Source organism: Esox lucius, chromosome 1 (genome assembly GCF_011004845.1).
Source record: "Esox lucius isolate fEsoLuc1 chromosome 1, fEsoLuc1.pri, whole genome shotgun sequence".
Taxonomy (NCBI): domain Eukaryota; kingdom Metazoa; phylum Chordata; class Actinopteri; order Esociformes; family Esocidae; genus Esox; species Esox lucius.
This window is the reverse complement of record NC_047569.1, coordinates 38,247,402-38,275,200: the sequence shown is the minus strand read 5'-3', so window position 1 is coordinate 38,275,200 and position 27,799 is coordinate 38,247,402. Positions and strand designations below refer to the sequence as shown.

The following is a 27,799-nucleotide window of genomic DNA, read 5'->3' as shown; positions in this document are numbered from 1 at the left end:
CCCTAAATGAAGTGTCGCTCTACATAAAGATGGCCTAGGCTATAAGAAGATTGACATGACCCTGAAACTGAGCTGCAGCACGGTGGCCAAGAACATACAGCGGTTTAACAGGACAGGTTACACTCAGAACAAGCCTATCCATGGTCGACCGAAGAAGTTGAGTGCACGTGCTCAGCGTCATATCCAGAGGTTGTCTTTGGGAAATAGATGTATGAGTGCTGCCAGCATTGCTGCAGAGGTTGAAGGGGTGGGCGGTCAGCTTGTCAGTGCTCAGACCATGCGCCGCACACTGCATCAAATTGGTCTGCATGGCTGTCGTCCCAGAAGGAAGCCTCTTCTAAAGATGATGCACAAGAAAGCCCTGTGGTCTGATGAGACCAAGATAAACTTATTTGGTTCAGATGGTGTCAAGCGTGTATGGCGGCAACCAGGTGAGAAGTACAAAGACAAGTGTGTCTTGCCTATAGTCAAGCATGGTGGTGGGAGTGTCATGGTCAAGTTTAACAAGGTAGTGCTAAAAATAGCAACCTTATTAAGATAGAGCTTTCCTCCACCTCGGTCACAAACAAAAATGACTGTATCACCTTGCATCTCAAAATGGGACTCCTAAATGTTAGATCCCTCGCTCCAAAGGCAGTTGCAGTGAATTAATTAATCTCTGATCATAAATTAGATGTTATTGGCTTGTGTGAAACGTGGCTAAAACCTGATGAATTCACTGCCCAAAGTGAGGCTTCTCCTCCTGGCTATACTAGTGATCCTATCCCCCGAGTTTCAAAAGCCATACTATAAATTCTCGGACTACAAATAGAGTCCTTGATATTCTTCGCTCATCAAAGACAGAGTAAATAAATCCGCAAACGATCAAATCGAGGATCTAAACACAACTCTGCGAAATAGTTTAGATACGGTTGCACCACTAAAAACTAAAGAAATGTGCAACAAGAAACTTGCTCCCTGGTACACAGACAATACTAGAGCACTCAAGCAAGCACTCAAGCAAGCACGAAAGTGGCGCTCCACCAAGTTGGAAGTATTCAGACTAGCCTGGATAGACAGTACACTACAATACTGAAAAATTTATCTTTGATACAGTTGCAAAGTAAAAAAAAAAAGCAACTTTAGCTGTAATGAATACATTAACTACTTTGATGAAAAGTAGAAAACAAATAACTGACTCCTCCTTAAATAGTTATAGTTCCCAAAATCTCTGTTGTCCAGAGAATGTCCTGAACTTCCCTGACCAGGTGTCAATGGGGACACTTGAATTTTTTGATACCGTATCGCTCGACACATTCACTAAATTTGTAATGAGTTCTAAACCAACAAATTGTCGGCTAGACCCGATTCCAACAAAATTACGTAGGAGCTATTTCCTGTGCTAGGTCTGCCAATGTTGAACATAATAAATTGCTTCCTTTCCTTCGGATGTGTACCAAACTCACTAAAAATAGCGGACATTAAGCATCTTCTAAAAAATTATTATCTGGATCCCGACATATTAAACAATTACAGGCCAATATCAAACCTCCCGTTCCTCTCAAAAATCTGTGTTTCCCAACAACTGAATGCCTTCCTGAAGACAAATAACATTTATGAAATGCTCCAGTCCGGTTTCAGACCCCATCATAGTACTGAGACTGCACTGAAGGTAACAAATTACCTTCTAATGGCCTCAGACAAAGGTTCCGCATCCGTTCTGTTGCTTCTTGATCTTAGTGCTGCTTTTAATACTATTGATCACTCCCTTCTCCAGAGACTGGAAACCCATATTGGGCTTTCACTGTTATGCTGATGATACACAGTTATATATTTTAATGAAGCATGGAGAAGCCCCAAAATTTGCTACTTTGGAACCATGCGTTTCAGATATTAGGAAGTGGATGACAGACATAAATGCTCATTTTAGGACCCAAGAAACAAAGAGCTTTGTTAGCAGATCTCACTGTGAACCTCGACAGCTGCATGTTCGTATGCCAAAAAACTGTAAGAAACCTCTGCATTACCCTTGACCCTGACCTCTCCTTTGATGAACATATAAAATATGTCTCAAGAGTTGCTTAATTCCATCTTCGAAACATTGAAAAAATCTGAAACTTTTTATCAAAAACGTATGAAGAAAAACAAATCCATGCTTTTGTTACTTCTAGACTAGATTACTGCAATGCTCTACTTTCTGGTTACCCTGACAAATCAATAAATAAAGTTCAATTAGTGCTGCACATGGCTGCTAGAATCCTAACTAGAACAAAAAAATTACTCTTGTACTAGCCTCTTTACACTGGCAGCCTGTTAGGGTTAGGGCTGATTTTAAGGTTTTATTGTTAACATATAAATCACTACATGGACTTGCTCCTACTTACATCACTGAAATGATCCAGCCTACACATAATCTACAATCGCAAGATGAAGGCCTTTTAATTGTACTTAGAATCTCTAAACAAACAGCTGGAGGCAGGGCCTTTTCTCATTGAGCTCCACTACCGTGGAATTATTTGCCAATTAAGGTTAGAAATGCAAACTCAGTGCAAACTTTCAAGTGTCTACTAAAGACTCATCTCTACAACACGGTCTATGATTAGGTGTAGCCTGGCCCAGGGGCGTGAAGGTGACCAGAATGGCTTGATACTGTCCACCATGGCTGTCTTGCCAGGTGGGCTCTCATCGCCCTCCAATGCCTCTCGGGGGCGGAGTCTCTGGTTTGTTGTTGTCTCTCTGTTGCGCACTTGTGCAATTGGGCTGTACTATGCTGGCAATACTCTGCCCTCATTCAGGGTGGTTGCGGTTGGTGGGTGTCCCTTTGTTTGATGCTTGGCAATGTGGGTGGATTGATTTCCTACCTGTTGGGCCCTGTCCAGGGCCTCCCCCAGATAGGGCCACAGTGTCACCGGACCACCCTGTCTCAGTCCCAAGGTCTTACTCTGCTATATTATTGTGCTGGGGCAATAGGGTCAGTTCTCTTTCTCCACTAAGTTCTCCTTCTGCACTATAAATCTTTGTTGATATGAGCAATGCATTCTCTGAATTTTCCCAGTCTCCTCCCGTTTTGAACTTAGGAGAGGATGAGGTCCTGGCCCACATCTGCGGAGTACCTGGCTTGGGGGACCCGTTGCTGTCCCTGTCCAGAGTCCTCCCGGTTGTGTTGCAGATAGAGACAATGCCTGACGATTTCAGCTGCCACTGTGCTGACACCTCCCCCATGTTGTGCCTTTCCTTGTCCATGTTTAAATACAATCTAGACTCAGCCCACATGCATTTATTAATTATTACAATTGTACTGGTTGCTTTTTTCCTTTATCCAGAAAGTACAGATTTTCTCAACCTTTTTCAAATCACGGAAATCTATGAACATCTGGATAGGTTCCCCATCTTAACCAGTCGCATTTTCGTTCAAATATATTATAATAGTGGAATCAACCACTACCCTGCTGTGCATAGAAATTACAGATCTCTCCTGTAATAGCCCTATTTAATGTTTGTGGATAAACATCTCTAGCTACCTTGTCTCCCTTATGCCTTTGCCTATTTATGTAATCTACTTTTTTGCATTTGGTTGGATTGGGGAATAATTTAATTAACATATGTGTATTTGGTTGTGGTCAAACACCTATTAGAAACTCTAACTGTTTCCAGGCCCTCACCTGAACCCCATTCTAACCACATTTTAGCCTAAAAATCTAAGGCCAAAACCTCGAAAAGCATAGGTGCGATTGAGTGCTATATAACAAGCCTGCAGCTTTCCAGACAGGGGGGCTGATATGTGTTATATACAGTATCCTAGAATAGCCATTATTGTACTTGGTGCCTAGATCAAGAGCACAATGGTAGGAGATGGTAGAACTGTTGGATCAGAGACAAGCAACTTTGTCTCTGATTCTACCAGTCATTGTGATAATTTGAAGGGAGACATTTAAGGGCCCTGACATACCCTGTTTTCGAAAGGACCAACTTAGAAAAAGAGCTCCTGCACTCATTTTATTTCAAATCTAGCAATGTCCATAGTTTACAATAAAACATGTCTTTAACATAATGCACTCATTTTTAAACAGACTGTTTCTTTAGGACAACATATGTGATTAATCGTGATTAACTACAGATGTTTATGCAATTAATTACTTAATCGTTTGACAGCATTAATATATATTATAAGAGTACTACTTTCGACCAACTTTTAGGTCTTGCCACAAGAGAAACTGCGATAGTTCTCTTACTTTGATTTTATTCATTTCTGTTATTTAGAAACATTGATCGTTAGCAGATCTTGCAGACATTGATTCAGCGTTGATTTTTTTTATTAAAGGCCCAGTACAGTGAAAATATTCATTATTTCATTATATTCAATTGTACAGGACCAGGTTTTCAGTGAACCTCTCTGTAAAAATACGTACTTTAATAACAGTTTTGTATTAGTTTCTTAGCATTTTATAAACCATTATATCTACCTACAATCAACAAAAGGTTTTCTCATTTATCAAGAGATAATTTACATATGTTTATAAGGTCTGCATTTGATTGGTGGCTGTATCATCTGGCCTTATGGCAGCAGTCTTGTGTTGCCGTGGCAATCATCGCTCCACTGCTAGAACTAGTGAATGTGTGAAAGACAACTAAAGCTAAAGTTTGCTGTGGCTCCAATCAGTACAATGGCTGATCTATGTCCCAGATGAACTTTAGAGGTACATCCTTCATCTGCTCCTCAAAGATCTGGTCAAAACTCTCACTCTGGGCCACAGTGAACATGTTCTTCCAGTCCCCAACTTTACCTGGAATATCAGAACCAACACATTCAGAGTTTTAAAGAAGACATATCAGGATAACTTCAAGTATTCCAAAGGCAACTATAGGTGCTTTTAGGAATGCTAATTTGAAAAGTGAAAGAAAATCATAATCACCTGTAAATGATCATTTATAATGGGTGGGTACTCCGAAACATTCTGCTATATTTTGGTAATGACAGCCCACAGAATAGAGGCCCTTTTAACTTCACAATGTGTTGTGCTTAAGAACACCTCTTAGCTGTGGTGTTTCTGCAATATACCAACCCCCTCATATCTTTTTCCTAACGTATACCACAGCTATCGGCCAATCATCATGCAGGATTCAAAATGTTCAAAATGTTAACTGATGCTTGATTAGAGACATTTTGGACAACAACACTTGCCCTTGCGTAGAAACTGGCCCTTCTTGAGCTTGTCCTCCGGTATGAACTCATAGTTCGCCTTGGGGTCATGTTTCATGTTCTTAAATGTCGATTTTTCCACTATCTTGTCGATTTCTGCTTCACTCAGGTCCCTCTCCAGGAAGTGGCAGATCTTTGTCACGGCTGTTTTCAGATCCTGAAATAATGGGAACATGACAAACCAATTGATTAACCACCTTTCATGACTCTGACAGTGCCTCCAGTCTTTATCTAGTGCACAACTTTGTCTGTATGAGGTTCCATTTTGGAACAATACCCTGTAAATTTAGTCTGTAATAATATCTTACCAGGATCATGTCCTCGTAGGTCAGGAACAAGATGTTGTACTGGTCTCTCTTGCGATGCCATTCTTTGATGTGGTTGAACCAGGACGCACTACCAACTGTAAGGTTATAACAGCTAGGATTATGCAGTATAACAGCTAGAGTTATACATTATAACAGCTCGGGTCATGCAGTAACAGTTTGTATCAGTTAGGGTCCTGCAGTTACAGCTAGGGTCTTGCAGTAACATCAAGAATCTTTCAGTAACAGCTATGGATCCTGTAGCAACATCACAGATCTTGTAGTAACAGCTAGGGTCTTGCAGTAATAGCTAGGATCTTGCAGTAACAGCTAGGGGTCTTGTAGTTACATCACAGATCTTGTAGTAACATCACAGGCCTTGTAGTAACAGCTAGGGGTCTTGTAGTAACAGCTAGGGGTTTTGCAGTAACATCAAGGATATTGCAGTAACAGCTAAGATCTTGCCGTAACAGCTAGGGTCTTGCAGTAACATCAAGGATATTGCAGTAACAGCTAAAATCTTGCCGTAACAGCTAGGGTCTTGCAGTAACATCAAGGATATTGCAGTAACAGCTAGGGGTCCTGTAGCAACAACTAGGATCTTGCAGTAATAGCTAGGGGTCTTGTAGTAACAGCTAGGGGTTTTGCAGTAACATCAAGGATATTGCAGTAACAGCTAAGATCTTGCCGTAACAGTTAGGGGTCTTGCAGTAACAGCTAAGGGTCTTGTAGTAATAGTTAGGGTCTTGCAGTAACAGCTCGGGGTCTTGCAGTAACAGCTACGGGTCTTGTAGTAATAGTTAGGGTCTTGCAGTAACAGCTACGGGTCTTGTAGTAACAATGTAAATGTGTGGTAATAGCAGGGTCACATAGTGAATACATCCTAATTAGCACCCAAGTAGTGCATAAGTGTTGACCAAGGCCTATTGGGTACTATGTGGAGAATAGTGTGCTTTTTGGGAAAGAAAGATTGGCAGGCAGTGTCTTAAAAATAACAGTATTGATTAGAGGTAACAGGCCATGTTGCTATTGGTTTTCTTGGTGTTGTATGACGACCCAAGGAAGGCTGTTGTCTTCACCCTACCATTTCCTGCTAACCACCAATCCAGGAATTCCTGCAAGTTCTTTGGGTTCTTAAACGCAGCCCAGTTAAGATACCAATGATAGTAGGAGACCACGTTGTCCTTCGGGTTGCGCCTCACGTAGATGATCTGACAATGAAGAACAGACAAACATTCATCATACATTTACAAAGTGTACTATATAGGGAATAGGGTTTCATCTCTCCATAGGGCCCTGGTCTAAAGTAGTGCACTATATAGGGAATAGGGTTTCATCTCTCCATAGGGCCCTGGTCTAAAGTAGTGCACTATATAGGGAATAGGGTGTCATCTCTCCATAGGGCCCTGGTCTAAAGTAGTGCACTTTATAGGGAATAGGGTGTCATCTCTCCATAGGGGCCTGGTATAAAGTAGTGCACTATATAGGGAATAGGTTGTCATCTCTCCATAGGGCCCTGGTCTAAAGTAGTGAACTAAATAGGGAATAGGGTGCCATTTGGGATGGAAATACACTTTAGGGTGTCAAACTCGAGTAGTTGGGGAATAAATTATGAACTTAAAAATGTTAAGTTCATAATTTAAACTATTTAGAAAGCTAGTTGGTAGTTACAAAGACAAAAGCTAGATAATAAGCATCTACACTACAAATCTGGACTCTGGCGTTCTCCCCCCTGTCATCTACCTACCTTTGCCTTCCTGGTTTTCAGGCCTGGGGGCATGAGGTCAGGGGTGAGGTGGGTGGCAAACAGCCGCGGGTCGGGGCGCGAGGAGTAGTCTGCTTTTAAGCGGTTATTCTCCAGCCATGGCATCTTCTCAAAATTGTTGTGGTAGACATCAACCATGTCTTTTTCACAGATGGAGGTGATGATCTGCTGTGCCCAGATGGTTCCTACAAATTGAAAAGTGTGTTTTAACAGAGATAAATGTTGTACTCCATGAAACACGTGGGTGACAATAACAGCCTTTGGAGAAACTGTTCAAGGCTTAGTGACACAATCAATTCTGTTCATCATCTGGATGTTGTAGTGCAAAATGACTGCAGTATATTTGGATATTGTATTAGTATATCAGTTCTGCCATTGAAATTTGCGAAGTAAAGGCACCTTGCAATGGTTTTCCATTGTCACTGGAAGGGAAGGGTTCAGTCAACCGAAAAACAGATTTTATCCTTACAAGATATTTGAATCATTTTGGAGACGTGGGATGACCAATACCCTGCCTCTTCCTGAGTGAGATACGTTTGTATTCTACTGACGCTCTCCGGGAACAGGGTTGGCCAGCCCCGCTCTACAGCATGAACCCGCAGGAGCGAGCCAGCGCCTTGATGTTTGCGAAGAACGACAAGGTGTTGTCACACCAATGCTCTTTGCTCTCTGGGAGGGTGAGCGTAATCCACAGAGTAATGAAATGTCAGAGCAACTTGACTGGGTGTGTAGAGAGAAGAGTGACAAGAACTGAGCCCTGGGGAACAACAGCAGTAAGTGGCTGCAGGGAAGACACTGACCAGCCCTAGTCACCTGGTAGGAGCAGCCTGCCGGGTAGGACGCAAACCAAGAGAGACTAGAGCCTGAGATGCCCAGATCAGAGAGGGTGGAGAGTAAGATCTTAAGGTTCAGTGTCAAATGCAGATTTCAATGATATACCCTGCAGTGTACATAAGGCATGCAGTATGTCAAATATTGTGCATTCAAATATTATGCATTTTATCAAATAAAAAATTTAAGTAATTATAAATATGGTTTGTAATTTTCTTCTTGATATTCTATGCCTCTAAAATGTACATAAACAAACTATAAAGATCTACATTTTTGTTTTTTTTTATAGCGATATGTTCTATTGTTTTAACACAACATCAGTACTGGTTGCATTGACAACTTGGATGAGTCCTATCATCTACAGGTGCATGTCAAAACATTTGAATATCATGGAAAAGTTCATTTCTTTCTGCAATTCAAATAAAAAAGGGACACCTTCATATATTCTATATTCACTACACAAAGTGAAACATTTCAAGCCTTTTTGCTGGACTGTGTAAGTGGAGCCGGCCTAGAAGAGCGAATGTCTCTTACTGACTGAGTGAGTGAGGGCCTGACTGACTGACTGCCTCTTGTTAAATAGTGTAGTGGTTAGAGAAACAGACTACATAACAACAGGTCCTGCATTCGACTCCTGTCACAGTCAAAACACACTTCGCTGGCTAAAACCTTCAGTAGCTATGTTACAGGAAGACTCAATTAAAGCAGTTCTGATGGATATTAGGATTTCATCAGGATAGACAAATTTGACACGATTCTGTCGACTCTTCACTTGAAGAAAAATTCAGTTATTGTCACCTATACTGTATCAATGTCATTTATGAATGGCTAATTAGCTGTTAAAACAGCCAGTAGCAAAAGAGGATTGACAAAAACTTTGCTGGCTACCACCTTCAGTAGCTACGTTATGGGAAGCGTAAAAAATAAAACTGGTTACTGTTATATTGCGATTATTTCTGGTGGATTTTTTTATTATATATTAGGATTTGTTCAGGATAGACAAAAACCTTGCTGGCTACACAATTCTCTTTTCTTTTCACTTGGTGAAAAAGTCACTTATCATCACCTATATTGATAGTTATTGTATCAATGTCATTCATGAATGGCTTATAAGCTGTTTAAACAAAAGCCATACAGTTCAGAGATGCTATTTCTGGTGGTGATGAACCTAATAAGAAACGTTAGTCAGTTTTAAACAAAGCTTAATAGTATGTAGCGACATATTCAAACTCTGCATGATGTTCATGCATGACAAAATGATCTAATGTTGAAACACTATACCAACTCTTGGGAGCTCTTTGCTCTGTGTTATAGTGGTTAAAGACACAGCCTCTTACATGGTAGACTTGGGTTCAAGTGCAATAATGATCACCACTTTTTATTGTGGGCCCGGCTGAACTAAGCTTGCCTGGTTTCTTGTTTGTTCCAATTTTGATGCGGCTTAGAGCTCTTGGAAATAAAAAATCCAGTATCTCCAAATATTAGAATTAAAATATTATAATACAGAAATGTCGACCCGAGAAGACCCCTAATCCGTTGATTAACTCAAAACACCTGCAAAGGTTGTCCTGTAAAATAAGTTAATTTATTAACTCAATACTTGGTTGGGGGTCCTTTTGCACGACTTACTGCATCAATGCGGCTTGGCATGGAGTCAATCTGCCTGTGGCACTGCCAGTGGCGTTTTTATTTGTAAAAAATGTGTGGGGCACAAACCATTTCAAAATATAGGATAATACCAGAAAAAGTTACAAAACTCCCTCTTAGCGAGCACCCACGAAAATAGCGAGCACGAGCACCCACCTGTGCCAGACCGCCAGTCCGCCAGTAGGCTACATTCATTTAAAATTAAACTTGCCGTTGGTGATATGTAAAGCGTCTGTCACACTGTGATTGGTTATGTCGATGTTAGTGAAAGCGACATAACCAGTCGCCTGCTCCGGGTGCTCCCTATCCACCAATCACAGCGTTTCTCAGATGAAAAAATGCCACTATCAAAAACTCGTAGCAGAAATTAGGGAGAAACTCCCAGAAACTGTCGTTTTTTTGTATCGATATTTAGATAATAGCGCAAAACATTAATTTCCCACGCACTGATCGCAGTTAGGCCTACGTGTCAGTTAAACTTTTCATCTCCAATCCTGTATTTGGGTTAGTGGTAAATTTTGAAAGATCTACTTTACGGCTTTATTAATAAGTAAATGAATAGGTGTGCGTAGTGCGTTTATATATGTATATATAGGTGTGTATATATAGGTATATATAGGTGTGTGTGTATATATGTATATATAAATGGCGTGCGCCTATATATGAGCACCCACGGAGGAAAACATAAATCGGCGCCTATGGCCAGGGTGGCCTTGGAATGCGTCTCTGTGTTGCCTCAGCAAGTGCCGCAACACGTTTTGGAGCGCCAGAGAAAAAGGTGGCAAAACCAGTTACATCTGCAAAAAACACCTTCAGGATGCTCATCCTTGCCGAACAAAGTTGCTGCAAGGTCAGGTTCAGCTGGTGAGCATAGCAGTGAAAAAACTGGGCATGTCGGTATGTCTTTTTCATTAGCGTCTACACCCCTCGGACGTTTGCACTCATTACAGCCGCACCATCTGAGCTATCAGCTTTTCTCCCAGCTTCAGTGGGTCCAGCACACCCTTGGTGCTATTAGAGAGGCCACAACACCTCCCAACACAACCACCATTTGTGATTTACAGGAGACATCAGTTGTCTCATCTTCCTGTATGGCCAATAAATTATGTCTCCTCCATTTTCTTGGCTATCACCTCTTTGTACATTTCATACCAGTGGAGATTTCTTAAAGACTGCAAGATAAGCTTGGCTTCCCCTATAATGTAAAAAAAAAGAATCAGCTACAGGTCGGCTGACTCGATTTTCTTCTCATAGAATCCCGCAGTGTCACAGTACATTTCCCTGTTGAAGCCGAGCGTCCATTGACTTCAATGGGGCTGCTTAGAACAGTTTTTTTCAGTGCTCCGAAAGTAGACGGTGATTGGATAAATGCTGCGATTATGTCCCGCCCACAGACGCTCAGAGTCTCTGGGGGTGAATGAGGAGTGGGCTGGCCCGAACTCCGGGCTTCCGCGTGATGATTGGAGGATCTGACAATCTGTCAAACTGCATCTCCTTTTGACTGACAGCGGTCTGTACTATAAGAACACACTGAAGCTATTTCGCGCTCAGTCCTATCGCGGATTTCTCAAGTGTATTCGAAAGACCAACTGCTGCAATATTTCTTGATATTTGTTTGGCGAAATTGCCAGCCGATTTGCATCATACATTTCACACAATTATAGGCTACAATCCTTGTTTCAGTTTTACATAGTTTAATATATATTTTTTGGATAGTTAATTCATTCATATACAGTAGTAGGCTAAGCTACGGTTGTATGCGGCTGAAACTGCGCACGATGTCAGACAGTGCTAATATTGTCGACCTGATTTTAGCGAAGCCATTAATAAACAGTAAAATTATATTTGTAAAAAAAATATATACACTCATCTAAAGGATTATTAGGAACACCTGTTCAATTTCTCATTAATGCCATTATTTAATCAACCAATCACATGGCAGTTGCTTCAATGCATTTAGGGGTGTGGTCCTGGTCAAGACAATCTCCTGAACTCCAAACTGAATGTCAGAATGGGAAAGAAAGGTGATTTAAGCAATTTTGAGCGTGGCATGGTTGTTGGTGCCAGACGGGCCGGTCTGAGTATTTCACAACCTGCTCAGTAACTGGGATTTTCACGCACAACCATTTCTAGGGTTTACAAAGAATAGTGTGAAAAGGGAAAAACATCCAGCATGCTGCAGTCCTGTGGGCGAAAATGCCTTGTTGATGCTAGAGGTCAGAGGAGAATGACAATTCTGTTGCAGTTCTTTGTTGACAACAGGTGGGGCTGTCTCAGGTTGACATTTCTGTATTGTAATGTTTTATTGTAATATTTATTTTTTATTTTTTTATTTACATGATCTGTAAGCCGCAATCATCAAGACTGAAACAAAAGAGGCTTGAAATGTTTCACTTTATGTGTAATGAATCTAGAATATATGAAGTTGTCACTTTTTGATTTGAACTACAGAAGAAAAAGTTTCCACAATATCCTAATTGTTTTAGTTGCACCTGTACATACCTCAGCCATTGTGTGGCTATTCATACCACAACTCTGGAAAAACATGGTTCACTAACTCCCTGACCTAAATTGTTAACCTTTCATCCCATAAAACTTTTGATCCTAATATTGCTCATTATATTTTTTATAGGTTCTAGTAGTAGGACTTCTGTACTCACTGATAAACAAACATGTTTAGGTCAATGACCGCAAAGACTATGATACCTGGACCATTTCAAAAGGTTCCTGAACTTAAAAGGCTTGTAATGCATCCAATATTTTCCTGTTGGAAACTTTCATTTGACAATCACAAATTCATTGATTAGAATCCACTTACTACAAAACTGTGTGGCTGTTTCACTGAACTCTTTCAAATATATGCACTTACTGTAAGTCACTCTGGATTAGAGCATATGCTAAATTACCAAAATGTAAATGTTTTTTCAGTGTTAGGATTTCTTAAAGCTGTTACTCACCTGACTTCGGGTAAGTAACTAAAAAGATATCACTGTCCCGGATCTCAAATGTCTGCAGAGTATCAATGTACTCAGCGCTGGAAAATTCTTTTGAAAATACATAGCCCTTGTGCCTTTCCAGGTCATCGTTAAGCTTCTCCATGACAATAATGTTGGTTTGCTCTACAGTAGTATTGGCAAACACCTCAAAAAACCAAATGAAGTTGGAATGCAACACATTTGGACTTTTGAAACCTTACCCAGAGCAACCTTTCCCCACAGTCCTATAAGATCGCTGCCCGACCTGATTTGGCAGTCTGTCAATGGTGTGACGGTGTCACAACAGGTGGTGTAGTGCAGTGTTGCTTGAACAAGGAACCAGGTGCAGGCAGGTGCAGTCGGTGTGGATACTTTAATAGACAAGAAATAAACACCGAGCACAAACACACAAAAGCAAAGGGCTGACTAAAGCAGCAAAAACAACAATATGAAATAGCACAAGTACTTACAACTACAGCAACACACACGACATCCAAACATGACAAGAACAATGAGCCACAATATGGGGAGCAGAGGGGAAACATATATACACATACAAACGATTCAAATTGGGACCTGGTGTGAAGGATTGAAAACATGTGACAGTCCGGGATGTGTTCGTGAGAATATGGGAACTTGAGAAATTATGGCACAGTGGCGCTGCTCCTCACCGCACCATGACAGACGGCGCTGCGTTTTAGGGGGAAATTCTTGAGAAAACACCCCCCGAAATGGATACAACTGTTGGGGTACGTAGAAGGGCAGATAAATAATTTCCCAAATGGGACTTGCAGTCCCGGAGCTATGCCCCTTTGAAGCCCCCCGTTTTGGGGTTTTCCTTCAGCTTGAAACCCTAACATGGCTTTTTGCTAAAATCTGGATGCAGCGTCGCACGGACACGGGACCCGCGTCTGCAGACAGGGGAGGCCCAGCCGAGTTGGGCAGCCTTCGAACCGCGTCCGTCCGACTCTCCGGGCCCGAGTGGCGCCCCCTAGAGGTTTATGCCTTCCGGGGCTTGTGGCACGGCGAGGCGGCGTTGCACGGACGTCAGACCGCCTTCCCCAGACAGGGGAGACCGAGCACAGTCACCCGGGCTTTGAACGGCGCGGATCGGACACTCCTAGTTTCAACCAATCAGCAGGCTGGAGTGACCATTCAGACACACACTAGCTAAGAGTGTTAATGTTGGCTGGTTAATACGACGTACATTTTGTTTTGCTTCTTCTGCCACACTGTTGGTGGCTTGGTCTTATTAGTTTTTTGGTCATTTAGTCAAACTTTTTTAAAGGCCATGAACAGTCAAATACACTCAGGAATTTTAGACATTTTGATAATTCCCTTTATGTCTTCAAGATTTATTGATGAAATGTTGGCCTGTTCAAGTGGGATGAAAATTTGGGTCTACATTTTGATGTTGCAACGTTGATATAGACCATCCTATCAGCCAATTAGGGCTGTGTATGTAAATCTTCAAATGTATTTTCCAGCAACCACATGATCAGACTGAGTATTTCAGTGGCTGAAGTAGGATTCAAAATATACAATGGAAAAATCTATATATTGGAGCTTTTTTTATTAAATAAGCACAGCACACACAGCGATTTATTACACATAAAGTAATAAGTTAAAAACTTTAATTAGAAAGACTGCTTTACATGAGTACCATTTGAGTAGCGTAGAGAATACACACATGATATAGAATAACAGCTAGGGTGACATAGTATTACAGCTATAGCGATATAGAATAACAGCAAGGGTGATATAGTATAACAGCTAGGGTGATATAGGATAAGAACCAGGATCATATATAATAACAGCTGGAGTGATATAGTATAACAACTACAGTGATATACTATAACAGCTAGGGTGATACAGTATAAGAGCCAGGATCATATATAATAACAGCTACAGTGATGTAGTATAACAACTACAGTGATGTAGTATAACAACTACAGTGATGTAGTATAACAACTACAGTGATGTAGTATAACAACTACAGTGATGTAGTATAACAACTACAGTGATGTAGTATAACAACTACAGTGATGTAGTATAACAACTACAGTGATGTAGTATAATAGCTATGGTGATGTTCTGCATGTTTTGAATGTACACGCAGAACATTTCGATGTACACGCTTGCGGGCAACACGTCTAGGTTTTCCAAATGCGCAATCGGAATTATAGATGAATAGATCAGGGGCTATTTTTTATTATTATTATTTCTGTTCCATTTGAGATCCGGGGCTATTCATAAAAGATCTGGAGTTAGAACTCTTCTTCCAGCACTACTGGTATTATAGTTTCATGTTAATGTACATACGCATTCACAATGTAGCGTCCACCCAAACCAAAGGCACCAAAAGGGGTTTAGCACATATTTCTGGGTCCTGTACATATGGCCCCTCTACACGTTAGGGCCCTATAATACCCTGTTTCCCCAGGTCTGACACCCCTGGGCACCATATTTACTATAAAATCCTGAAGTGTATCCCCTTTTCACGAATTCGTTTTTGAAAGATTTAAATAACAATTTGAATACAATAATTACAATGATGTCAGATGTCGAGCTTTTCGTCCTGGCTGGCTGAACATGATTTTCCTTATCTTCTAATTGTATTAGAAAAAAATCATAACATAATGGCTATTACTTCCTATATAATAACTCGAGGAGGAGGGAATGTATGCCGTGTTATTTGCCAACTGTGTTCCAGCACGCCATGATCACATTTTGACGTATTTGGGACAAACCACTAAGCAATAAAACATGTATTAAGGAACACTGGCGCGACTTATCCAGGAGGTGGCGCACTGGAATGCAGAACTCCCACAGTTGCTGTATCTCTGACGTCAAGACGTTTCTGGGCATGCCTACAAGCGCTTGAACATAAACAAAGACCTAAAGCGGGTGATCGATCGTTAGCAGCCATAAACTTAACTTGAAATACTTTTGAAGCCTTTTAGGTACTACAAACAACCAGCATCTGAAGCAAGAAGTCTCTTTTGCCATGGAAAACGCATTTTTGATGCGAGTGAGTATTTTCTCCGACCAGGGAGGTAGGAAATACATGGAGGATGTTACCGAGGTTGTAGTGGAGCCCGTGCCGGGGGAAGATGAGCTAAACTCGGACGAACAGGACGAGACTAAAGGAGACAACACAACGTTCGACAATGTACCCGAAAAGCCTGAACACGAACAGCAAGATCGGACTGCACATAACGTATTGAACGACCATCTGTCTGTCCCTGCACCCACTACAGTTGCATGGACAGAAAATGTACAAAATGGGGACCAAAGTTGTGCAGCGGCTGCACCGGCGGTGTCCACCGTGGAGAGTTCACCGGCTACGACCGAAAGCGAGAACCATGCCCACCAATCGGTCGCTTTCTTCGCTGTGTTCGATGGGCACGGAGGCCGCGAGGCAGCGCAATTCGCACGGGACTATTTGTGGGAATTCATAAAGAAACAACGGGGATTTTGGTCCAAGGATGACGGGGAAGTATGTGCAGCTATTCGGAAAGGATTCGTTGCCTGCCACCATGCCATGTGGAAAAAGCTGCGTAAGTAAAATAATCATCAATGTGTCACGCTGGGTATCTGGCTGTGTATGTGTTATTGCGAGAGAATAAATCGCGTTTAGCAACCTGCTAACGAGCACACGAACAGACTTACATGGCCACCGCGCGCCCAGTGTGTTGTTTGGGGTTATCTGGCTTGGCAGGCTAAATTAACCTACCACTGCTGCTAGCCATCTGTCAGGCATGAGTGCAGCAGAGAGATCGGGAGAGATACATCCCAGTGTAACCCCCCACCCCCAATAGAAGGCACACATAAATCGGACGCGAGGAGCTCCCTGGATAGTTATGTCACTGGTTCACCTTAGTGTTTGGAAATAATTTAATCTTCACCTAGATGGTATAACACCTTTTTTAGTGTTGCTCTAGCAGACAGGCCGGACACTGTTGTTGGCTTCAGATAAGACAGCAAGATGCATTCGAACGTCTATTTAGTAACTCCATGCGTCCCCCGCTCTTTTTGGTATCCATTAATGATGAACAAGTATTTTGGCCAATCAGCTACCAAGACATGAGGGCTGTTGTATTTAGGGCGTTCGACGGCGATCCGCTCTGGATTCTTCGACTGCCTTGGAAAGTCAGGATACACAACTGAAGGAGCGAACGGCATGGTATTTTCCCGGCCAACAACCGCGTTGTGCACATTTTGGTTCCAGCCTGATCTCGAAATTAAAGTGCTCCATTCGTTCGTGTTTTTATTAGTGCTTGAATTAACATTTGCTGCAGATGTTTGTAATCTATGGCTGTGTTTGAAATGGCATCCTGTTCCATGTATGAGCTATCATTAGGTAGTCCAGTGGTTAGCGTCTGATAAGTAACTAAATGGTCGCTATATCAATTACCAGGAACAACCCTGGTGTTACAATCCTGTACCTGCGCATGGCAGTTAACACACATTGCTTCTTGATGCCAAGTAGAATGTATTCACAGCCAATTTGCATGCCAAATAAAAAAAAAGTGTACTGCCAAATCATAGTCTTGTAAATATTCTCTGCTGAACATTTTAAAGTGGCAGTGTCTAAAACCCTACCTCCAAACAGTATCACGTCTTCCCTTACCGAACGAGACCGGAATACTACCAGCTAGTCCTGCCTGGTTTAAGGTTGAAAGGATAGTACTACGAGTGTCAAAGTCGAGTTCGAGGAGATTACAAGTCATTGTAAACAGAAAGACGGATCGGCCAGAAAGTTAAATTGGGCAATATCTCAGGCACTAGGATCAATTTGAAACACTAGTTTGAAACATTAACTTAAAACATTGACTGCAGATGTCTACCGGTCATTTTGCTTATTTTTATGCTAGTAGTACTGGAAAAACCTATTGCCCCTTTAAATTGTATTATCTTCCCCATGTCAAGGCTCCCGGTCCTGGCCCTTATCAAGTCACGGCCTAAGGTCTTTTCATACATTGTTCTAAGCCCTGGGCTATCTTAGCCCCAGGCTAAGACTGGCCCTGGGTTAGCTTAGCCTATGTTCACAATAGTTTGTCAACCCTGGGCAAAGGTTTAATCCTAGCCTAAGGATTCCCACTTGTATTCCTAAACCCTCGACCAGCGGACAAATACGACACAATACCATTTTACAGTCTATGATAAGTTACAAATGTTACGTTCTATCTGGCATGTGAATAATGTTACCGCAGCCTACATCATTAATAAATGGTCAATGTTACGCAGCCGTGATCTAATTATTGACTTGACATCGGTTGATCAAGATGCCCACCCTGTCGGTATTTGCTTGGACAAATTTGTTAAATCTAAGCAAATAAAGAGAAGTCAACCTTCATTCTTTCGACTTATTTGCAAGATTTACTTCTAAAGAAAGCTACAATAACTACTTCGCTAAGATTTGGCAGGTATAATGAAACGATAAAAGTTTTGTGATTGGACAATAAAGGTTTAATGGTTTTATTGACCCCATTTCACACTGGTTATTTTGGCACTGTGTTTCTGTGGTTAGCCCCGAAAAGACGGTGCTAACCATGCTCTGGAGCAGGGCCAGCTAGCCCTAGGCTAGGTGTGGTGCTAGCCTAATTCAAAATATGCAAAATATGCAAGTGTTGTTCCATAGGCTCAAGCAAAAGATGATGCTATAGGATGGGTTCAATGGCGCCAGCGTGGTCGGGTAATGACCTGGATTATTTGAACTTGTTTGAGTGCTGCTGCAATTGGTCAACTCATCAATCAGCGAATTGTTAGGGTTGGAGGTGAAGCCTACGGGACATTGGCCGGTTATCAATTCCAAGTACGTTAAGAACGTACTTGTGTCCTTCAGAAGAACGTTCTTGCCAAGTGTCCTTGAGAGTAGGGTCTACCTAGATGCATGTGTACTTGGCTATTGCGCAATACCGTATGCTTTTCCTGCTCTCCTGACATCTTGAAATGAATTCTGGGATATCAGATGCGTTCTCGCTGAAGTCATCAACCCATGCATCCTCGATAAAAAAGGCGGATCAAGTACACATCTGGGCATTTAAGGTTTTCTTGGTAACTTGCTTTCTTTGGATTGGAACCGTACTTGGGCCATGAAAGATGACGTCAAACGAGTTCACAAGAACACAAGTATGGACATAAACGTAGATTGATAAACGGCCACGATCTCTGACCTGGTTTGGGAAGCACAGTCCAACACAATGCACTGCTTGGCTCACTGCCATTCCTTGACTTGTCACAGGTCTTGATTAAAGGTCTGCCTGCCTGGCTCTGTGTTGATAGTGAGATCGATGGTGTTTGTTTGTAATCCAGAAAAGCAGCTCTCTTTGTCTCTTTCACCCTGATTATCTAGGGTGTTTCTTTGATCTTATTGGCCATCGGTTGGTTTACTGGCCTGTCTTTCTGCCTCACTATGGTCTCTCTGCCTACTTGTTTCTGTCCACTGTTGGACTGTCTCTCACTGTGGTGTCAATGACTGTCTCTCTGTTCACTGTCTCCTTATGGACTGTCTGTCTGTCTCTCCTTATGACCTGTCTGCCTCCTTATGGCCTGTCTGTGGGTCTGCTTATGGCCTGTCTGCCTGTTTCTCTGCCTGCCTATGGTATATCTCCTGTCAGTCTTTCTGCTTGCCTGTCTGTCTGACTGGCCTAGTGGTCAGTCTGTTGGTGAATGCCTGTCTGTCTGCTGTCTGTGAAGATGGCAAAGCCTTTATTTCTTAAACTGTGAGTCCTAACCAGCTGGGCTTATGGTGACACACGAGGCCACATTATTACAGCGGCTGATTTCAGTGACGTAGCTGGTGTACGCCTCCAGAGGCTACTTGGTTTTTCCTTTGTTTACAAGTCCTCCCTGTCCCTCTGTCCCCCTGTCTCTCTGTAGCTGAGTGGCCCAAGACCCTAACCGGGCTGCCCAGCACGTCGGGGACCACGGCCAGTGTGGTGGTCATTCGCGGGGACCGCATGTACGTGGCCCACGTGGGCGACTCGGCCATAGTGCTGGGGGTCCAGGACGACCCGACCGACCAGTTCATCCGGGCCGTGGAGGTCACACAGGACCACAAGCCGGAGCTACCCAAGGAGAGGGAGCGCATCGAAGGGCTCGGGGGAAGGTAAAGACAACCAGGCCCATCCTGGCAGGCCCCAGAACCCAATCTTGTGTTTGTGTGTGCTAGCTTTAGTTGAGTAGCTAGCCAGTGATTGTTTTATTTTTGAACTTCTTACGTTTTTTTCCCTCTGAGAGAGGACAACTGATTGTATACTAGGGTTGCACGATTTTGGCAATAACTAATATTGTGATGTTTTGTTTTTCTGCGATATATATTATGATATGAAAAAATACAGGATGTCTTCAGAAAGAGCTTTGGCTATCAACCTGACAGTATGTATCCTTCATTCTTCCCCAGCCCCATCCTCTACAATTAAAATATATGAAACTCATGAAAATTGTTATATTTCAGAACAGGTTGCTAGGTAATAATATGTAACATTAATAGAATATCAATAGCAACAGTAGTAAAATAGAATGTGAAATTGGGCATAACTGCAAGATGCAGTGTGTGGCTAAAGCACTGCAATCTGGTCCACTTGTTCAGGTGCAGCCTTCACCATGTTCGCGGCATTGTCTGTTGTAAATACAGACTAGACGACTGTCATCTAGGCCCCAATCAGCTAAAGTTTCTCTCATCCCTGTTGCGATGTTCTCACTTGTATGATCCTCTGGGAAAATGCAATTTGCAAACAGCGACTTTTCAGGTGGAAGTCCTCGTTAATAAAGTGTACGGTCAGACTTATGTAGGGCTCCATTGTCCGGCTGGACCACAAGTCCGTTGTTGCTGTATAATATTCCACTTGTGACAGCTCTGTTTCAACTTGTGCCTTGCATTTCTCGTACAACTCTGGGATGGCAACTTGAGAAAAATAGTTGCGTGATGGCATTACATACCGCTTGTCAAGCGACCGGATAATGTTTTAAAACCCTCTTTGGTAACCGTGTTAACTGGTACCATGTCTTTGGTGACGTGAAATGTTATTGAATCTGTGATTTCTCTTTGCCGTTTGGAACCTTTTTCGTATGGTGTAATACTAGCAAATGCAGCAGATAGAGATTTTTGCTTTTGACGGCATTGAAATGCTCTGGACTTGTGGTGCCGCCTTAAATGATTGAACAAATTGGTCGTGGTGTGGCAACAATTGCAAGGCACTCTCGACAAAGTACCTGTTTTTGATCAACATCATTCTGTCTGTAGCCAAAATATTTCCATGTAACTGTCGATGCATTTCTTTTTGCAACTAAATTCTCCATTTCGGTCTTTTTTGCCTGTTCCTCGCTCATCATTTCGTCACGTACAAGCAGAGCCTGCATGTCAACTAAGTGCAGCAACGAACCGTGTTTAAAATAATAATAATAAACTGCGTATCCAATAACCCATTTATCAAAGTAAATTACCTTATATCAGACAGATATAATGCTGGTTTTCCATTTGGCAAAAAATATATAGGCTATTGTAGACTGATATATGTTTACTTTACTAAATCGCACGTTCTGCGATGTGACTATTGTGGATTCGCACATCACAATGTCACTGCTGAAACGATATATCATGCAGCCCTATTGTATACTAGGGCCCCCGACCAAAACCAAATACCCCCATTTCACTCTGCTTCCAAAACCACAGCCCCTATGGCAAGACACGTGGGCTCAAACCAAAGGACATGTCTCCCTCTCTCTTCTACCCAATGAAGAGTCAAACTCTTATCCGCTTTGGGTGATAACCGTATTGTCAACTCTGCATTAGGCCTCTTAAACGCCACTGTTTTACAATATCAATTCATTTTTGTCTTTTATTCTATTCATGTTATATCTGGATTTTGAAAGTTATGCAGAATGTATTTTTTTGTGTGATGTTTATTTGTATGTGTAAAGTGCCTTGACTTGCTCCTGATTGTCAGCAGTGTGCTTCGTAAATACAATTGATTCACTCTCAAGCTCACAGATAAGGAATTGTGCATCCATGCCTAGCTGTATGTTTGGTTTGGAAACAACAGAAACACCCCACAACTGACTTGATTACTAAACCAGCAGGGCGGACACTTTCTGTATAAACAAGCACAGAACAGAACAAGCAACGATGAAGTAAAGAGGTCAGGGGAATTCAACCAAAACATTGGAAATGTCTCGGAAATGTGTGGGGGAAAGATTGTGTATCTCCCCATTGCCCCGTAGCAACATTTGCCTGTTTATAGACCATTTTTGTACAGTGAACTCCAAAAATATTTCAACAGTGATATATATTTTTTTGCTCTGTACTCAAGCACTACAGTATTAAAATGCAGACAGTTTTCATTTTGAGGGTATTTTCATCCATGTCAGACCATTTGGAATTACAGCAAATTTTGTATGTACATAGTTGGCTTTAGAGCTGTTTGCTATTAGGCAGGTGCTTGTTTACACCAAGCACCTGCCTCTTAGTGCACAAGAGGAGTGGTCAATGGTGCTATAGCTTGAACATGTGTGGCTGCTGCTGGAACTGGCTCACTTGTCTTCATTGATGACACAACTCTGGGTGGCAGAAGCAGGAGAAATTCTGACCTCGTACAGAAACATCTTATCTACTCCGATACAACCAAACTGCTCAAAACTCATTGGAGAGCTCTTCATGCAGCACAATTGGCCAAGCCAGCCAGCCAACCTGAATCCAAGATTGGTGTAGACCTGTTGAAGACTAGACTAAAGGCCCCAAAACCAGCATGATCAGAGTATGGCTGCAGTGCAGGCCTGGCAGGGAATCACCAGGGAAGATAACCAGCGTCTTGTGATGCATTTGGATGGATCGTAGACTTCAGGCAAACGTTCAATGTGATGAATGTAAGACCAAGCACGAACCATGACGACTTTATTGTGTGTAATGATAATTGGTCCAAATACTTTTGGCACGGTTGGGGGACTGTGTATGCAGTGTGCTGTAATTTCTAAATGGCTCATTTCAACATGGATGACAATACCCTGAAATTAAAGCTGACAGACTTGCACTTGGAGCCAATTTTTTTTACTGTGTCAATTCACATTCTGTGCTGGAATACAGAGGCCAAAAAAAAAATCAACAGATGTGTAATTGTCCAAATACTTTTATACACCAATCCACTGAATTACTGTTGGAATAGATTTTGAATGCCTCCAAGATTTCTGTTTGCTACAAGCTTGAATTAATGTGAGGTCACTTTTTTTAGCACTTTTAGTTCTAAATCTGAAAAGGACCATTTCTAATGACTAATGAAATTGAAAACCGCCAAATATATCCATATCAAACTTACCAGTAACCAGTGTGGGCCTGTTACAGTGCATACATCATTCAGTTTTTGACTGTGTGCCAATGACAAAGTCCTTCTGTCCCCCACTGTTTGCATTTTGTTGACCTGTTTATCTATCTGAAGTTTACATATGATTCCAAGACTGTTCTGTTCATCCTATTTCTACATAACTACTCAGAAGGAACCCCCCACCCCCACCACCAAATTTGTTTTTTCTTCTGTGAAAAGCTGTGCATTACATAGGAATTGGGGTGCAATTTGAGAAGTCACCACTGTTCACACAGATCAACTGGGCTTTGGCACCTATTTTCAATAACTTTTGACTGTTGTAACTTTTGACTATTGTCAGATTAGTCATTATCATTGCAGCAGTTTACACAGTGTCCATGATTCCTGAAAAGAAGCTAAAATGTTGACTACTCAGACCACAGGACAGTTTTCCACTTCACCTTAGTCCATCTAAGATGAGCTTGGGCCCAGAGAAGGGGCTGGCTTTTCGGGATGTTTTTTATGTATGGTTTCCTCTTTGCATGGTAAAGTTTGAACTTTTCACAGGCAATCGTTTTTCGGAAAGTGTTTCCGAGCCCCTGCAGTGATGTCAACTACAGAATCATGTCTGTTTTTAATGCATTGCTGTCTAAGAACATAGCCATTGATATTGGTTTTCCTCTATGTCCCTTGCGTACAGAGATTACTCCAGATTCTCAGAATCTTTTATTGATTTTATGTACCGTAGGTGATGAGATCCCCCAAACTTTGCAATTTTACATTGTGATAATTAACACTAGGAAATCATTCCTACAGCTAGTTTTTTTTTAACTCTTATGATACAGGCTGAATCATGGCTACTACCAGTTTATTAACACTTAGGATACAAGCTAAATCGTAGCTTCTACTAGTTGATTAACCCCTTTGATACAGGCCAAACCATCCCTGCGACTAACACTTCATACAGCCTGTCCAATCCACCTTTTGCAATAACTCCTTTCTGTCATTCCCTCATACCTCCAGTGTGATAAAGAAGTCTGGTGTGAACCGGGTCGTATGGAAGCGACCCAGGCTGACCCACAACGGCCCAGTCCGGAGAAGCACTGTCATAGACCAGATCCCTTTCTTGGCAGTGGCACGGGCTCTAGGTAAATACACGGCACTGTCCAATACCTGACAATGGGGGGCCCTGTTCCCCGCCTGCCTGATGGCCAAAGCTCTGTGTAACAATTTTTTTTGCTAGCCATTTAGTGGACCCAATTAGTTGAGGGTAATCCGCATAAACATTCAGGAGATACTTACGTGAGCATGTGACTGAGTCGAGTGACCCGACTTCGAAGCCTGACTGGTTAGGTCAGAGAAGGTCATTCTGAGAGAGGTAAGAGAAGAGTTAGCAGAGTCTGCATGGTTTTTGTGTTTTGGAAAGGAAAGACAGAAACTATAGTGGGCTGACATTATAAGACAACGCAGCACTTAAATTTCCATGTCGGATTGCGAGCTGTAAGCATTGGTCCTTCTAATGGCAGTTTCTGGCAGGATCTTTGAAAACATGGGAATTTGCCTTAAAAACCCACAATGCCTATATAATCCGCAGTTGGATTCATCTCCAGCCTGAAACATGTAGCTAATCTCAACAGACAAAGGAGCTGCATTAGCATAGAAACAAACCCACCCGTTTACCCGGGATCTGAATGAATAGGATGAATCTGCTATTTGTGCTGCTTGGATTGGGAAACATGTTTTTCTCTGTCTTGGCCTGCTGAAGTGTTTTCCTTGGCTGTTGCAACATGGTTAAATTTACTCCTGGTTGTCTCGGGCTGCTTGAGTCCGGGGTGTCACTGGCCCATTTGGAATGGTGAGCAAACTGGGAAAAGATGAATTTTAGTCAGAGGTCAGTTGCGCCTGTGCAGCGTAGTAATTGGCTAACACCAGTCAGTCTGTTAAAAGAAACCAATCGGAACTTCTTGTCTGAAAATTGATGCACATCTTCTGGATAGGAGCGGGTCATTTCATCTGTCCGCCAACCTATGACTCCCATTAAGGAAGCAAAGCTTTCCAACCGGTCTACATTTGGACTTTGGTCTAGGTGTCTCAGAAGGGTATATTTTTAGTATTTTAGTTTTTTGTTTGGATATATTACACTCAAACACAACATTTCGATTTGAAGTTCAACCCACGGCTGTGCCTCAAGCCACGCAAGTAGAATTTACTGGTTGCCCTGGGAGGTTTTAAGTGGAGCACTGCACACCCCTAGCCATGAATATGCTAACCACATCAACACACCTCAAACTGTCAACTAAACAGATACATCATACTGCACTCAAACTCCTCTAGATATACTCATACTGTACATATGTACTCTAAGTCAATGTGTCTCGCATTTTCACCAGTTGTATATTATCTCATATGCTCACTGCCCCTTATATGTAGTTGCACGAGTGCTTCTGTTGTTGTTTAATTGTTTCCCGTCTCTAAATGTTTGCCAACCGCGGGGGCAGCACCTTCATGTGTGGATGTAGAACTGGAGTTATAAATAAAGTCTGACAACAGAGTCTGACATTGACCTACTGTGAATTCCCATGTTTTTTTTAGAATACGTTTCGCTGGTGTGATTCTTTCCATAAGGGATGCTCACCTCTTACTGTTTTGATTTTGCCAAACGTAAATAACCCACACATATGGTCCAGCTACTGCAAATACGGTGGTGGTGCACCAACCGCCGCTGCTTTCCTCCGTCCGCACAGGGGACCTGTGGAGCTACGACTTCTACAGCGGGGAGTTTGTGGTGTCCCCGGAGCCGGACACCTGCGTTCTGACCCTCGACCCGCGCAAACACCGCTACGTCATTCTCGGCAGTGACGGCCTATGGAACATGGTGCCCCCGCAAGACGCCGTCTCCATGTGCCAGGACAACGACGAGGCCATGGTGAGTTGCTGTGGGCCAAACGGCACCGTGTTTTTCCCTACGTGGCAAGCTTCATGCGCCCTTTTTCCCTACGCGTTACCCTGCTTTGTTCCAGGGCCCATATTCACCCTGTTCCCTTTGAGGTAGCACCGTTCAAATCTCACTTGAGACTATTGTGACAGCGACGCGCCCGGTCTGTCCCCTTCAGGCTCCGTGCGGCGTGTCCAGCGCCCGCCAGCTGGTGAGCCATGCCCTCCTGAGGTGGCGCCAGCGAATGCTCCGCGCGGACAACACCTCGGCCATCGTGATTGCCCTGCAGGATCCGGGAGTCCCGCAGGAGCCCCTGCACCACGAGGAGGTGCTGCTCAACCTGGCCGAGGGGCAGCGCTGCGGCCCGGCTTCCAGCTCTCGCTCCAATACGCCCCTCATCAAGGTAGAGAGGCTTGGGGGGGGGGTGTTGAGTGTTAAATAAACCATCAGGTTGGGATGGATAGGCTCAACCTGCTCTTTCTTCCCTCCCTCCCCCCCCCACCCCCTCTGCCTCTTGGCAGGCTCCGGACATGGTTGTGACGTCTGCTGTGTGTGAGCTCCTCCCGACGCTGGAGCGGCGGAACGGCCTCTTGGGGAGCAGCCTGTACGCCCTGGCCCTATCGGATCCCTTCGGCGCGCCCCTCTCCGAGTCCGACGACGACTCCCGCACTGGGTTTTCCCCGGCGGACAGCGACCCCGCCCCAGGGCAGGACATTAGCGATGTCGCCACCAGGACGTCCGGCAGCAAACGGACGCTGAACGAAAAGTCGCCGAACCCCATCCTGCCGGCAAAGAGGAACCGGCGAAAGAATGGCGAGAGAATGCCAACGGCGGGGGTGGCTAACGCTCAGGGGAAGGACCAAAACCCGGCGGCGCCGCCGACCAATGTGTCCCCTGCACTCCTCCAACAGCAACATGGGAAGACCACTGTATGTGTGTGTTGAGACAAACGGACACACACACACACGACACTCCGCAGACACACAGAACCTCCATGTCATTCATACAAATGGGGACTTAAGACTAAATGAGACACCGAAGGACGTTCTGCCTCTTGTTCCGCAGGCTTTGTACAGACTAGAGACTAAAGACCAATCACTTTCAGGATCCCACCGAGTGTGTGTTTGTGTGTGTTTTAGGTCTAACTATACCCGTGGGGACCAAATGTCCCAATGATTATAGTAAAACCAGAAGAAATCTGACTCATGGGGACCTTTTGCCGGTCCCCATGAGGCAAAAGTCAATTTCCGGCTCAGGGTTTAGGTTTTGGGTCAAATTTACAATTGATTTTAGAGTTAGAATTGGGGTTTCTTTAATTTACAGGTGTTGTTGGTTAAGGTTAGGCATTACAGCTAGGTAAAGTTTAGGCATAAATGTTACTTTATTGAGGTTAAGGTTAGGGTTAGATTAGGGTTAGGTTAAGGGTAAGGATTAGGTTTAGGCTTAAGATTAGGGCAAGGGAGCATGCAATTTCTATTTTATGGTCCCCATGAGGATAGCCATACAAACGTGTGTGTGTGTGGTCAGTGGGTGGGGGGGTTGTTAGTTTTTGGTCACCTTTGGACAGGTCCCACACATACCTGGACAGTGGTTATCCGGTGCCATGGCTCAGTCTTTGGCACAACTACTAAATTTTGTAGGCGAGGTCATCACTGAAATCAAGCCGTCATGCCAAATATCCATGCCAGTCGATTCGCGCGTGGGCATATGATTTCCTTGCACAATGAATTTCCAACAGAGAGCGTACTCGTCACGTCAGCATTTTTCTTTGTTTGCATTTTTTCCTCCCTCTTTTCCTTGAGTTTGTGTCCTGTTATTCCATTGTATTTTTTTAACCCCTGTTTTTATATCTTCGATGAAA

The 27,799-nt window shown here is 43.0% G+C and overlaps 2 protein-coding genes across 2 annotated transcripts; one reads left to right on the top strand and one right to left on the bottom strand.

The window, feature by feature from the left end:
- Nucleotides 1-4,274: 4,274 nt before the first annotated feature.
- On the bottom strand, nucleotides 4,275-12,958 carry LOC105012911 (amine sulfotransferase-like). Its single transcript, XM_029122561.2, has 6 exons — nucleotides 12,685-12,958; nucleotides 7,232-7,434; nucleotides 6,569-6,695; nucleotides 5,488-5,582; nucleotides 5,162-5,336; nucleotides 4,275-4,763 (listed from the first exon to the last, which is right to left on the bottom strand). The coding sequence occupies exons 1-6, from the start codon at nucleotides 12,824-12,826 to the stop codon at nucleotides 4,636-4,638; spliced, it is 870 nt and encodes a 289-aa protein (XP_028978394.1). The 5' UTR covers nucleotides 12,827-12,958; the 3' UTR covers nucleotides 4,275-4,635.
- A 2,539-nt stretch (nucleotides 12,959-15,497) lies between these two features.
- On the top strand, nucleotides 15,498-27,126 carry ppm1db (protein phosphatase, Mg2+/Mn2+ dependent, 1Db). Its single transcript, XM_010874079.3, has 6 exons — nucleotides 15,498-16,262; nucleotides 19,588-19,816; nucleotides 24,027-24,151; nucleotides 25,748-25,929; nucleotides 26,117-26,341; nucleotides 26,460-27,126. Exons 1-6 carry the CDS (start codon nucleotides 15,710-15,712, stop codon nucleotides 26,880-26,882), a joined length of 1,737 nt encoding a protein of 578 aa, XP_010872381.1. The 5' UTR covers nucleotides 15,498-15,709; the 3' UTR covers nucleotides 26,883-27,126.
- The last annotated feature ends 673 nt before the right edge of the window (nucleotides 27,127-27,799 follow it).

Bases quoted from the DNA above. Each gene is read 5' to 3' on its own strand.
- LOC105012911 (XM_029122561.2), bottom strand. From the start codon at position 12,826: ATGGAGAAGCTTAACGATGACCTGGAAAGGCACAAGGGCTATGTATTT. The intron at 5,583-6,568 runs GTAGGGTGAAGA...ATAACCTTACAG, and splicing joins TTGGTGGTTAGCAGGAAATG to TTGGTAGTGCGTCCTGGTTC. The intron at 4,764-5,161 runs GCAAGTGTTGTT...CTGATATTCCAG, and splicing joins GGGCCAGTTTCTACGCAAGG to GTAAAGTTGGGGACTGGAAG.
- ppm1db (XM_010874079.3), top strand. From the start codon at position 15,710: ATGGAAAACGCATTTTTGATGCGAGTGAGTATTTTCTCCGACCAGGGA. The intron at 19,817-24,026 runs GTAAAGACAACC...TCATACCTCCAG, and splicing joins ATCGAAGGGCTCGGGGGAAG to TGTGATAAAGAAGTCTGGTG. The intron at 26,342-26,459 runs GTAGAGAGGCTT...GCCTCTTGGCAG, and splicing joins CCAATACGCCCCTCATCAAG to GCTCCGGACATGGTTGTGAC.